The sequence below is a fragment of the Anabrus simplex genome, chromosome 6 (assembly GCF_040414725.1).
Source record: "Anabrus simplex isolate iqAnaSimp1 chromosome 6, ASM4041472v1, whole genome shotgun sequence".
In the NCBI taxonomy this organism is placed as follows: Eukaryota; Metazoa; Arthropoda; class Insecta; order Orthoptera; family Tettigoniidae; genus Anabrus; species Anabrus simplex.
Window position 1 is genome coordinate 140,028,122 of NC_090270.1, and position 12,250 is coordinate 140,040,371.

Below are 12,250 nucleotides of genomic sequence, written 5' to 3' on the forward strand. Positions count from 1 at the left end.
TTGCAGAGAACTGTGCTCTGCGTCATCAGAAGAAAATCTCGACTGTCCACAAGAAAGCTACAAGAATAAATTTACAACTAGATAATCAAGATGCTCTGCACACAGACCAACATAACACTCTTGTAAAAAAAAAAAAAAAAAAAAAAAATCATGAAAATTTACTATGTTTCTCACAAAAACAGTCCATGAAATTCTTTTTGGCATATAAGGAAACACACTAAAGCCTTTTTCATGGTCAGTTGAGATTTTCTTCTGATAACGAGAGCATAGTTCTCTGCAAAACGTAAAGAATTTCACCTTATTTTGACATGGCGTAAGCCCAAAAGCCTATACAGTATCATGTCTATCTTTGCTTGTGTTTCTTCCCCTTTTCAGCTTTCTTCCTATCTTTCACTTCCTGCATCAACACTGGAGATCTGTCAAAATAGCCTTTCAATAACTGTTGATACCCACCCTCCTGATGAAGCTGGGAACCAGAAACAGGCTCTTCAGGAGCTGAAAGGAGATGGACGTAGAAGAACGCTGAATGATGAGGAGAGAGCCTATCTATTTGTTATCGGCAGTAGTTGATGGCAGCGGTTGACTGAGGACGTATGTGAATAGTGCTGCGGTCAAAGTGTGTCATTTCTGCTGATTATGCTGGTTTCCTGATTGGGAGGGTATCTACCGATACAATAAACTATATGGAACAGTTACAACATTAAGTTTACTGGTAGATAACCATAAAAGTGGTTCAATTTTAATTATTTATCAAGCGTACTGTGTGTGAACATTAGGTGCTCAGTGTTGCAAACCTAACAAACTCAAAGCACTGGAGTATGTTCTTCACTGCTTGTACGATATACAGTATATTGATTGACATTATCTAAATATTAGCAATGAGCACCTGTTTTGAGTGTGGAAAAGCTGTTACTCTCATCTGCTGGTCAAAAATTAAGATGCAAAACTTGACAATGTACGAAAAGATCGAGCATTGAGAGTAAAAAGTAAACTCATGTCCTCATCCCGAGCTGGTGCAGCTCTTTTCAGGCACACCCCCAATGGAGGCGAGCTGCATGTATCATTTCAACCACATACCAGCCCTCGTGCCAGTTTTACATTTCTGGCAGTACTGGGAATCAAACCTGGACCCCCGAGGATGGCAGCTAATAACACCAAATACAGTAGAGACAATACGCGACACTCCGCGAGATATCTAGGGACAGCGATCAGAGCTTTGTCTAGTGGAGTAACCTGGAGTTAATGATTCTGTCATAAGAGCTCGTGTATTTGTTTGTGAAGTTTTTGGCGATATTTATGCGTTTGCAGTAAGCTGACATAAGTAAATAGTAGTGTGGGTTATTCCTTTATATCTCCTCTCAACATGAGTGGAAAGATATGTGCTGTGATTGGCTGCAATAACTATGAAGTACAGAAGGATTTGCGGTCTTTCTTTCGTTCAGGCAGGAATGCTAAAGCTAAGAAAAGTAATGCATAAATGAAAGATCAAGCCCTTCCACAGCAGTCCATTTCACATCTTGATTATATGTCAAATTTCAGTCTTTAAATAATAACCTGTTAAATAATTCTTCATTCGTTTATCCAGAATTGCTTTACCAACTTTGAAGTTAATATCTTAAAAACACTTTCTTTCTAGACATAATTTATTTATCCATTTCCGTATATGCTTTTCCATTGATATTTGAATTTAGCGCAAATTTCCAGGTCACGCCACTTGCGAATTGTCCCCCATTTTAATAGGGCTAAATCCAGAAGTGTCGCGTATTGTCTCTACTGTATTTGATAACACTACCCGTTATGCTACGGAGCTGGAGAGCATTGAGAGTGAAGAGCAGTCGGTAGCTGTGATGCCATCAACTGGCAACATCTATGAACTTCTGGTTACTCTGGCAGCTTTGAGAAGTCAAGTACTGAAATTGAAAATTAGTTAGGCAACTCAATTTATGTCTGCCATGAGAGATTAGATGAATATCAGAAACTTTTTGATAATCAGTAAGCAATAATTACAAGATAGCAAACAAATATTGATAATATGCTATCCGAAAACCAGCATCTCCAGGAAATGGTAAATGAATTTTTGATCTAATCTGATGACAGTGAACAATATTCTAGGGTAAATACTCTTAAAATATATGATGTAGTGATGGGATAATCAAATACAAAATTGCTAATTGGATTATTCTTTCAATTATTCATTCAAAACTCCATAATCAAATGAAAAGTGATCCAAATGTTGTCATCAACTCATCAATCTCACCACAGTCTCTGATGAGCCTTCCAAAAATAATACAAAATTATGCACCACATGTGTGAAGGAGTAATGCACTCAGATGCCATTACTTAAAATGCATAGATTAATATATTTCATCACATGCATAAATTAAATTTTGCAAGGATTTTCTGTATTTGGCAAAGTTGTTAGTCAAAATCTTTGAAATTCTGTCGCTAAATTACTTCAGAGAGACTCCAGTTCGCTAGATTTGGCAACACACAATGACAATGATGATATTTTGTGACAGTGGTTCTTTCCCCAGCCAAGAAAATGTGTAAGTGGTCAATACAAATCAGAAAGGGTTGAAAACAATGAAGGAAAAGGTGGTGTTGTAGTGATACTGTTTTAAGAGGAAGTACATATTTGGTAACCATCCTCTATAAATATTAACCAGAGGGTAAAAATGGAAGGTGTCAGACACTTCGAAAAATGAAGGTATCGGCCAAAAAAAGAAAGGTCCGTAAAGATAGATAAAAATAAGGAGCCTGACACAAGTGAGTGAAAGCAATGCCTGGACTCTGTTAAGGGCCCTGAGGTAGCCAACACACACACACATGGAGATTGTACTCGTCCTTCTGTTTTTATGTTTGCCTATGTCTCCTCTTTCTGTTGTTCTCTCTTCAGTACTTACTTGCCTGTATGTTCATCCCATTTTGTGTTCCTTCTCTTGTTCCTCCTATACTTGATTTGACACCCATTTGTCCCTTTTCAATACTTATATTATCCTGTTGGGATCCCTTTCTCCTTTTGTGTTTATCCTGTGTTCGTAATCTATTACTACCTGTACTTAATCTCTTTGCTTATGTTTCTTCCCTTTTCCTGTACTTACCTGGTTTCTTCTTATCCTACATCACATCGCATCAACACTGAGGATATGTCAAGATGGCCCCTCAATGAGTCCCGAGGCCTACCCTCCTGATGAAGCCATCTATCTTCATGGTTAAAAGACTGATGGATAACTAAGGTTCTATTGTACCTCATATTTCTGTGAAGCTACTTTTAAAACTTTAGGGAGGAATTACCTGTCATCTTCTTTGAAGTTGAATCAGAAGAATGTTCTATAATGCTTAATTAGAAGGAAAACATAGCTTGACTGAGTTTACTGTAAGGATAGGGAAACTTTGGTGAGGACCAATCTGTACAATTGAATTGATTCATTTAATTCACTTTGCAATTGAATTCATATACATTTATAAATACACTCATATAAAACCATATACAGTACAAAGAACATCAGTAAGTGTGTCAGTCCATATTGCACATTTGTCAAGGTAAGAGTTAAATATTGCATAATGCTAACTTGATGGTACTTACCATTTTAATAAAAGTTCTCATTTCACTTAGGCAATCTTTTACTAAATAAATAATAGAACATTTTAAAAAATAATTAAAATATGTTCTATTTGGGGAAGACACGAGTACACAGTACAGGTCCAGTAGACATTGTTTGAGTTCCTTGGTCTACACACACCTTAGTTTCTCCAAGTTTATGAACAACATCCCATGATGTTCCATTTCCTTTCGATGATAATGCATTGATCCATTGCACATTCCTCTGCAACTTATCAAGAGTGGATTGTTCTTCTTTCAAAAGTGAAAGAGTTCCATTTTTCAAATTCCTGTTCACTTCACTCAATAAATGTTCACTAATACAATCTTTTACCCGACATTCTATTAAGGCAACAATTCGGTCAACCACTTCATTATGCACTTCACTGCAAATATCCTTACCTGCAAGGGATAGTAAGAATTGTGTCAAGAACTGTTTCACATCTTCTGTCAATACCGGACAAGTGAGATGTGAAAGTTGCTGCCTCAAACATTTGAACTGTTCTTCCACATCTGATGATTCAGTGATTAACTGTTGAGATGACTCTTTAATCTCACCAAAATCTGAAGGTTTATCATGAGAAACAACATTCTGATTTTTACCAGAATCTAAATTACACTGAGGAACAGGTGATTTTACATTCTTGCAAGAACTTGGTGCTTGTTGATCTGGGACTGATTTCACACATTTTCTTTGAAGTGTACCTTTGGGAGATGCATTCAAACTTTCTTTATCCTCCAAATGTTGAAAATCAACAAGAGAAGTTTGGCTTGAGGTATGGAGGTACTGATCACATGTGGGTTTCAGACTTTTCCTTTTTCCAGAACCCAGCTGACCATGGGCTTGGTCGAGATTTTCAATTGCCTTGTTCTGGTGCTCATGAGATGGTTTTACAGTTTCATTTACATTCACAGCATCTTTGTTATGTAGCTCTTTCTGATTTCCCAATTCTTTTGTCTGAAACATACATAATTTTTTCAAACATTTATCATTTTTACATAGATTGTAGTCTTTGATTTAACAGCATTTAGTGGTATCAAGGAACAGGAAATGAATCAAGCCGAAAAGGACAAAATAAGAGAAGAAGAGCAATTTACACAACCAAGGATGTGAAAGGTATTCACAGAATGAGGTTAAATAATACAAAAAGAAAAATTCTGTAAATATATAAATATTCATATATTGGACAACAAGTTACTTCCTGCGTGAGGTTATCTTGTAAACTGGCAAGTACTCTGGAGCGAACAGGCAGAGTATGGAAACAGAGGATTGGAAGTTAGCAAGGGAACGATATTTATATGATCATGTAATGTTCTGCCCGGGCATGTCCTATTGTTTTACTTTTTTCCGAGTCAACAATGGACATCAAGTTCCAACAACCGTGAAGAGTTTCTGTACATATGAATCAATAATAATTTGAATAATTTTGGATTTATCATTGTTATTTCAGAATTCATAATACTGTATATTCAATGATTAGTTACTTCACTAAGGAAGAGGTATAATTGGAAGACTGGGAGGAATAGGACATAGTAAGCCTCGAGCAACTCTCTTGTTACTGTCAGGTAAAAGTAAAGTAAATTTGTGTCCTCTTCTCTTTTCTAGTACACCTTCCCAATGGAGATGAGCTTCTTATACCATTTTACAAAGGGCCCTAGGAAAGTTTTGCAATACGCAAAAACGGTTGGCTGGACATTCCTGTTATGGTGAGGGATGAAAAGAGGTGAAAACCAGTCTAGAAGACAGCAAGGTATGACCTCCACACCAGTTGTTACCAAGCAGTGGGACTGAATGCAAGTTAAGATATCAGTGTGGTCTAAAGGTGAATATCGCGCAATTATCCGCTACATATTTGCTCGTGGATTAACTGTTGACCAGTGCCTGGAGGAAATGACTCCTGTGCTGGGGAAAGACTGTCCACATCGGACAACAATTCTCCGCTGGTACAAAGAGTTCCAGAGGGGAAATTTTGGGGTTGAAGATGATCCTCGTTCTGGGTACCATCTGAATCAGTGACTGAGGAAAACATTGAAGCTGTGAGGAAAATGTTGCAGCAAGAGAGGCGGCTGACATATCGGCAGGTAGAAGAGACCCTCCACATCCCTGCACCAGCCATTCATTCAATTCTACATGACCATCTCCATGTTAGAAAGGTTTGTTCCCTTTGGGTGCCCCATTCACTTTCAGAGGAACGAAGGGCACATCGAGTGAAATGGTGCCGAAAAATGCTAAAACAGTTTGAAAATGAGACTTCGCATAATGTCAATAGCATCGTTAGAGGTGACAAAACTTGGCTTTATTATTACGATGTCCCAACAAAATCCCAGAACAAGGTGTGGCTGTTTGAAGAGGAGGGTACTCCTGTGACTGTGCGAAAGTCAAGGTCAGTGAAGAAAAGGATGATTGCAGTATTCTTCACTAAACGGGGCATCCTGACTCGGGTTGTGCTAGAAACACAATGGACAGTTACTGTGAAGTGGTACAGTGAGACTTGTCTGCCTCAGGTCATCCAGGCTCTCAAGCAGCTCTGTCCACTTGGCTCTTGCATCACGACAATGATCCAGCACATCGTGCTAATGTAACAATGGATTTTCTTGCCAGATCAGGGTTGACTGTGCTTGATCACCCTCCATACAGTCCTGATCTTGCTCCCTGTGACTTCGCACTCTTCCCAGAAGTGAAGATGAAGCTGAAAGGGCAGCGTATTTCATCCGACGAGGAGCTTCTGGCAGCATGGGATCCAGAGTGTGAAAATGCAACTGAAGAAAAGTGGCAGAGTTGGTTCAGTGACTGGTTTCAACATATGGAGAAGTGTATTGAGTGTGGTGGAAATTATTTTGAAAAAGTTTAAAGTGTTCACTCAGATTGCAAAACTTTCCTAGTGCCCTTTGTAATCACATACCACCACTCCTGCCAATTTTAAATCTCTGGCAGTACTGGGAATTAAACCCCGACCACTGAGGATATAAGCTAACAGTGCTGTTACACTACAGAGGAGGCATTGTAAGGTAGAGAGGCAGAGTGATAAATATAATATATATACATACATTATCATTATAGACTGTTATGCCTTTCAGCATTCAGTCTGCAAGCCTCTGAGAATTTACTAAACGTCGCCACAATCCTCGATTTGCAACTAGTGTTGTGGCCTCATTTAGTTCTATACCTCTTATCCTTAAATCATTAGAAATCGAGTCTAACCATCGCCGCCTTGGTCTCCCTCTACTTCTCTTACCCTCCATAACAGAGTCCATTATTCTCCTAGGTAACCTAACCTCCTCCATTCGCCTCACATGACCCCACCACTGAAGCTGGTTTATGCGTACAACTTCATCCATCGAGTTCATTCCTAAATTAGCCTTTATCTCCTCATTCCGAGTACCCTCCTGCCATTGTTCCCACCTGTTTGTACCAGCAATCATTCTTGCTACTTTCATGTCTGTTACTTCTAACTTATCCTGAGTCCACCCAGCTTTCACTCCCGTAAAGCAAAGTTGGTCTGAAAACAGACCGATGTAAAGATAGTTTCGTCTGGGAGCTGACTTCCTTCTTACAGAATACTGCTGATCGCAACTGCGAGCTCACTGCATTAGCTTTACTACACCTTGATTCAATCTCACTATATTACCATCCTGGGAGAACACACAACCTAAATACTTGAAATTATCGACCTGTTCTAGCTTTGTATCACCAATTTGACATTCAATTCTGTTGAATTTCTTACCTACTGACATCAATTTAGTCTTCAAGAGGCTCATTTTCATACCATACTCATTGCACCTATTTTCAAGTTCCAAGATATTAAACTGCAGGCTTTCGGCACAGTCTGCCATTAAGACCAAGTCGTCAGCATAGGCCAAACTGCTTACTACATTTCCATTTAACTGAATCCCTTCTTGCCATTTTATACCTTTCAGCAGATGATCCATGTAAACTACGAACAGCAAAGGTGAAAGATTACAGCCTTGTCTAACCCATGTACGTACCCTGAACCAAGAACTCATTCTACCATCAATTCTCGCTGAAGCCCAATTGTCAACATAAATGCCTTTGATTGATTTTAATAATCTACCTTTAATTCCATAGTCCGCAGTATAGTGAACATCTTTTCCCTCGGTACCCTGTCATATGCTTTCTCTAAATCTACGAAACATAAAACACAACTGCCTGTTCCTCTCGTAGCATTTTTCAATTACCTGGCGCATACTGAAAATCTGATCCTGACAGCCTCTCTGTGGTCTGAAACCATACTGGTTTTCATCCAACTACCTCTCAACGACTGATCGCACCCTCCCTTCCAAGATGTCAGTGAATACTTTGCCTGGTATACTAATCAATGAGATACCTCGATAGCTGTTGCAATCCTTCCTGTTCCCTTGCGTAAAGATAGGTGCAATTACTGCTTTTGTCCAATCTGAAGGTACCTTACCAACCCTCCACACTAATTTTACTATTCTATGAAGCCATTTCATCCCTGCCTTCCCACTATACTTCACTATTTCAGGTCTAATTTCATCTATTCCTGCTGCTTTATGACAATAGAGTTTATTTACGATCCTTTCCACTTCCTCAAGCATAATTTCACTAACATCATTTTCCTCCTCCCCATGAGCTTGGCTGTTTGCAACACCACCAGGATTATTTCCTTTTACATTGAGAAGATGTTCAAAATATTCCCTCCACTTCTCCAGTAATTCCCTGGGATCTATTATGAGTTCACCTGAATTACTCAAAACACTGTTCATTTCCTTTTTCCCTCCCTTCCTAAGATTCTTTATTACTGTCCAGAAAGGTTTCCCTGCTGTTTGACCTAGCCTTTCCACGTTATTACCAAAATCTTCCCATGACTTCTTTTTGGATTCAACAACTATTTGTTTCGCTCTGTTTCTTTCATCTACGTACAAATCCCTGTCAGCCTCGGCCCTTGTTTGTCGCCATTTCTGATAAGCCTTCTTTTTATGTTTACAGGCTGCTCTCACTTCATCATTCCACCAAGATGTTCGCCTTTTCCCATCTTTACACACAGTTGTTCCTAGACATTCTCTTGCTGTTTCTACTACAGCATCCCTGTATGCCACCCATTCACTTTCTATATCCTGAACCTGCTTACTGTCTACTGTTCGAAACTTCTCACTAATCATATCCTTGTACTTCTGTCTAATTTCCTCGTCCTGGAGATTTTCTATCCTTATTCGTTTGCAGACAGATTTCACTTTCTCTATCCTAGGCCTAGAGATACTTAGTTCAATACAGATCAGATAGTGGTCTGCGTCATCGAAAAATCTGTGAAAAACTCGTACATTCCTAACAGATTTCCTGAATTCAAAGTCTGTTAAGATATATTCTATTATGGATCTGGCACCCCTAGCCTCCCATGCGTAGCGGTGAATAGCCTTATGCTTGAAGAATGTATTCGTAACAGCTAAACGCATACTAGCACAGAAGTCCAGCAAACGCTTCCCATTCCCATTAGCTTCCATTTCTTCCCCACATTTACCAATCACCCTTTCGTATCCTTCAGTTCTATTCCCAATTCTCGCACTGAAATTGCCCATTAGCACTATTCTATCCTTGCTGTTGACCCTGACCACAATGTCACTCAATGCTTCATAAAACTTGTCAACTTCACCACATGGTGAATTCACGGACACAATTCTTGTCCTAATTCCTACAAATGACAAATCTACCCACATCATTTGCTCATTTACATGCCTAACAGAAACTATGTTGCGTGGAATGGTATTCCTGATAAAGAGCCCTGCCCCAGACTCTGCCCTTCCCTTTCTAACACCCGTCAAGTACACTTTATAATCTCCTATCTCTTCCTCATTATTTCCCCTTACCCGAATATCACTTACTCCTAACACATCCAGATGCATCCTCTTTGCTGACTCAGCCAGTTCCACCTTCTTTCTTCCACAAGCCCCATTAATATTGATAGCTCCCCATCGAATTCCATTTCGTTCGCCAAGTTGTTTCCAAGGAGTCCCTCACCTGTCAAATGGGAGTGGGACTCCATTACTCCCATAGGTCCGAGGCTTACTTAAAACGTTCTGAGCTCGGTAAATTTATGAAGCAGGATGCTACCCTACTTGCACATAGTCCAAGTGAGGATCTCTTCTCTAACGGGTTATGGACCACCGGTGAATTTTATAGCCCTAGCCGCCTGAGCACAAGGAGGGCCATGACTCAGAATATGTCCGAGATGCCCACTCCCATTCCATAGCAACTGGTATCCCGACTATCAGGACCACTTACTAGGCCACTCAGCTGTTGCCCATGGTTCACGAACTACGACGTGACTACAGTAACCCACAAACATGAACCATATAAATATAATAAGAAAGAAAATTGCAAAAACATCCACTTGAAGACTGTCTTGAGTTCTAAGAAATTAGAGGATTCAAGTACAGTATATCCTGATAGATTCTTTCAGAAGATGATGTATCACTGGGTAATTTTACAAAACAGGGAAGTGCATGATTTACTCAGTTTGCGAGAAATCTCTGAGTCAATAAAGCCTACAGAGTTAAGGTAACATGTTTCAAGCACTCTCTTAGTTTTCATGAGGAAGAAGAAACAACTATTTCTTGTTCATTGTTATCTTTAATCAAATGTGTGGAGGACAAAAAATTTATAATTTAGTCAATTGGCAAAATATTCAAAGAGATAAACAAGTCTTCACAGGCTAAAGTAGGCTTCTAGCGTGTTGTCCTTAAAGCACTTGATCTCATCCATTTACAATTATTTACAATTTATAGAAGTATAGTTATGTATTATTTCATTTTCTTCAATGGTACATTCTCATATTTATTAGGAGTTCGCTGAGCACCTAGACTCCATGCAAGACTTGCAAGAGTTGAAGACCAGATGCCTTTCCTACCACCAGATACTGGTTCTGGTGAAAATCCTATCTGAAGTCACTGGGTAGGATTCAAACTCACTATTTCCTGAATGCAAGCTAACAACTGAACCGTGCAGCCAACTCGCTCGGTGAGGCCACATGATTATTATTTTCTTAAAACAGTAAGTACATGTGACCCACTGCACGGAAAGGGACCCAAAGTCAGCAATAGAAATTTTATAGTAGAAATGAACGAAAGCATCTGGGATGTAAAAATTGCGTTTCTATGTTTCAACTTCTTGTGCTACCTATGGGTCTTCTTGACAAACTAGGTTATGCAGCAGTTCGAGTCTTTGTCACTTGATGCCACGAAAACTTAGTATAATTGGTCAAAAAATTGATGAAAGCTGTAACTGAATTTTGCTCAAAATAAAGTTTTCTAAATAGCAACAGTCAATAATTAATATCTTCTGAAGAACTGCACCTAGAAGCATGAATTCTTTTTCAAAATGCTCAGTATCTTTATGGCAATTTTAGAACCACAAAAATCTAAAAAATGAAAACTCCAACTTTATAAGTAAAAAAATATGTTAAAGATCCACCTTTTCACCATAATAAATAAACCTTTGATTATTTAACAGTTTTTACATAAGTTCTAAAATCAAGATTTTGAAAAAGAAGATATTTTAAGGTTCAAAACTAGTATGAAGAATACAAAGCAATGTATATAAGTGCAATTTTATTAGCAATGTGTTACTCAAAAAACAAGGTGTTACACACCTGAAGAAAAATATCAAATTACACGACTCATTATACTTTTATCCATTTACCTTGACAAGGATAATATGTTTTAATTAAGGGTTTATTAATTGTGTAGTGTGTTTACGACCTGTTCTTTATGTTAATTTTAAGATATACAAAGGGAATGCAGCTGATGATGTCCACATAGGACGAAACATGTCCTGCAATATTCACAAGAATATCGAAATAAAAATAATCAAAGGATTATTTGTTTAATTTTTTATTTATAATATACTAGACATTGACTGCAGGACCAAATAATGAGATTCATTTTGGTCCCTTTCCGCACAATGGGTCACACATTTAAAAATGTATTTTCAATAAATACATAAATTCTTGTTTTTCATTTATTACTAGCACTTATTTTTATAATTTTTAGCAGTATGCTAGACCTTCAGTTTATTACATTTCTGGGTATTGTTACTTTGAGGAAGAACCTCTTCTTTTAAGCTTTCTCAATATAAATATCTGCTACCATGAATGCAGAGTGTATGTTATTCTGTATTCTTCATACTAACCTACTTTGTACTACTTTGTACTACTTTGTACTACTTTGTACAACCTGTGACAATAAAGTTTGGTGAACAGTCCTGCACTATCAACATAGATGAACAATGCACAACAGTGACATTACAATCCTTCGAAATAGTCCCCTCCCATAACTATGCACTGCTGAGATCAGCAATACATGTCCTGGAAACTTTGCAAGAAGGCTTCCTTTGGGATGGTGTTCAAAAGCCTCATCATGTTTCGTTGGATGTCAGGAATATCGTCAAATCTCTTTCCTTTCAAAGCAAGTTTGAGTTGTGGGAAAAGGAAGAAGTCTGGAGGATTGAGATCTGGCGAGTATGGGGGATGTTCAAGTTGCACCACCCCCTTTTTTGCCATGAACTGAGACACCAGGTTTCATCCTCAGTGACAATACAGTTCAAGAAATTTGGTGTCGCATCTACCGTTTCGACAAAATCTTGTGAAGCCTCTAAACGTGCCTGCGTCTGTTCAT

General features: G+C 38.5%; 1 protein-coding gene across 1 annotated transcript in view; it reads right to left on the reverse strand.

Moving 5' to 3' along the window:
* Positions 1–2,243: 2,243 nt before the first annotated feature.
* LOC136876201 (uncharacterized) overlaps positions 2,244–12,250 on the reverse strand; it is a 50,898-nt gene continuing 40,891 nt past the window's right edge. The window contains exon 3 of the mRNA XM_067149949.2: positions 2,244–4,559. Coding sequence (XP_067006050.2) covers positions 3,672–4,559 — 888 coding nt within the window. The 3' untranslated portion in view covers positions 2,244–3,671. The remainder of the gene's footprint in view (positions 4,560–12,250) is intronic.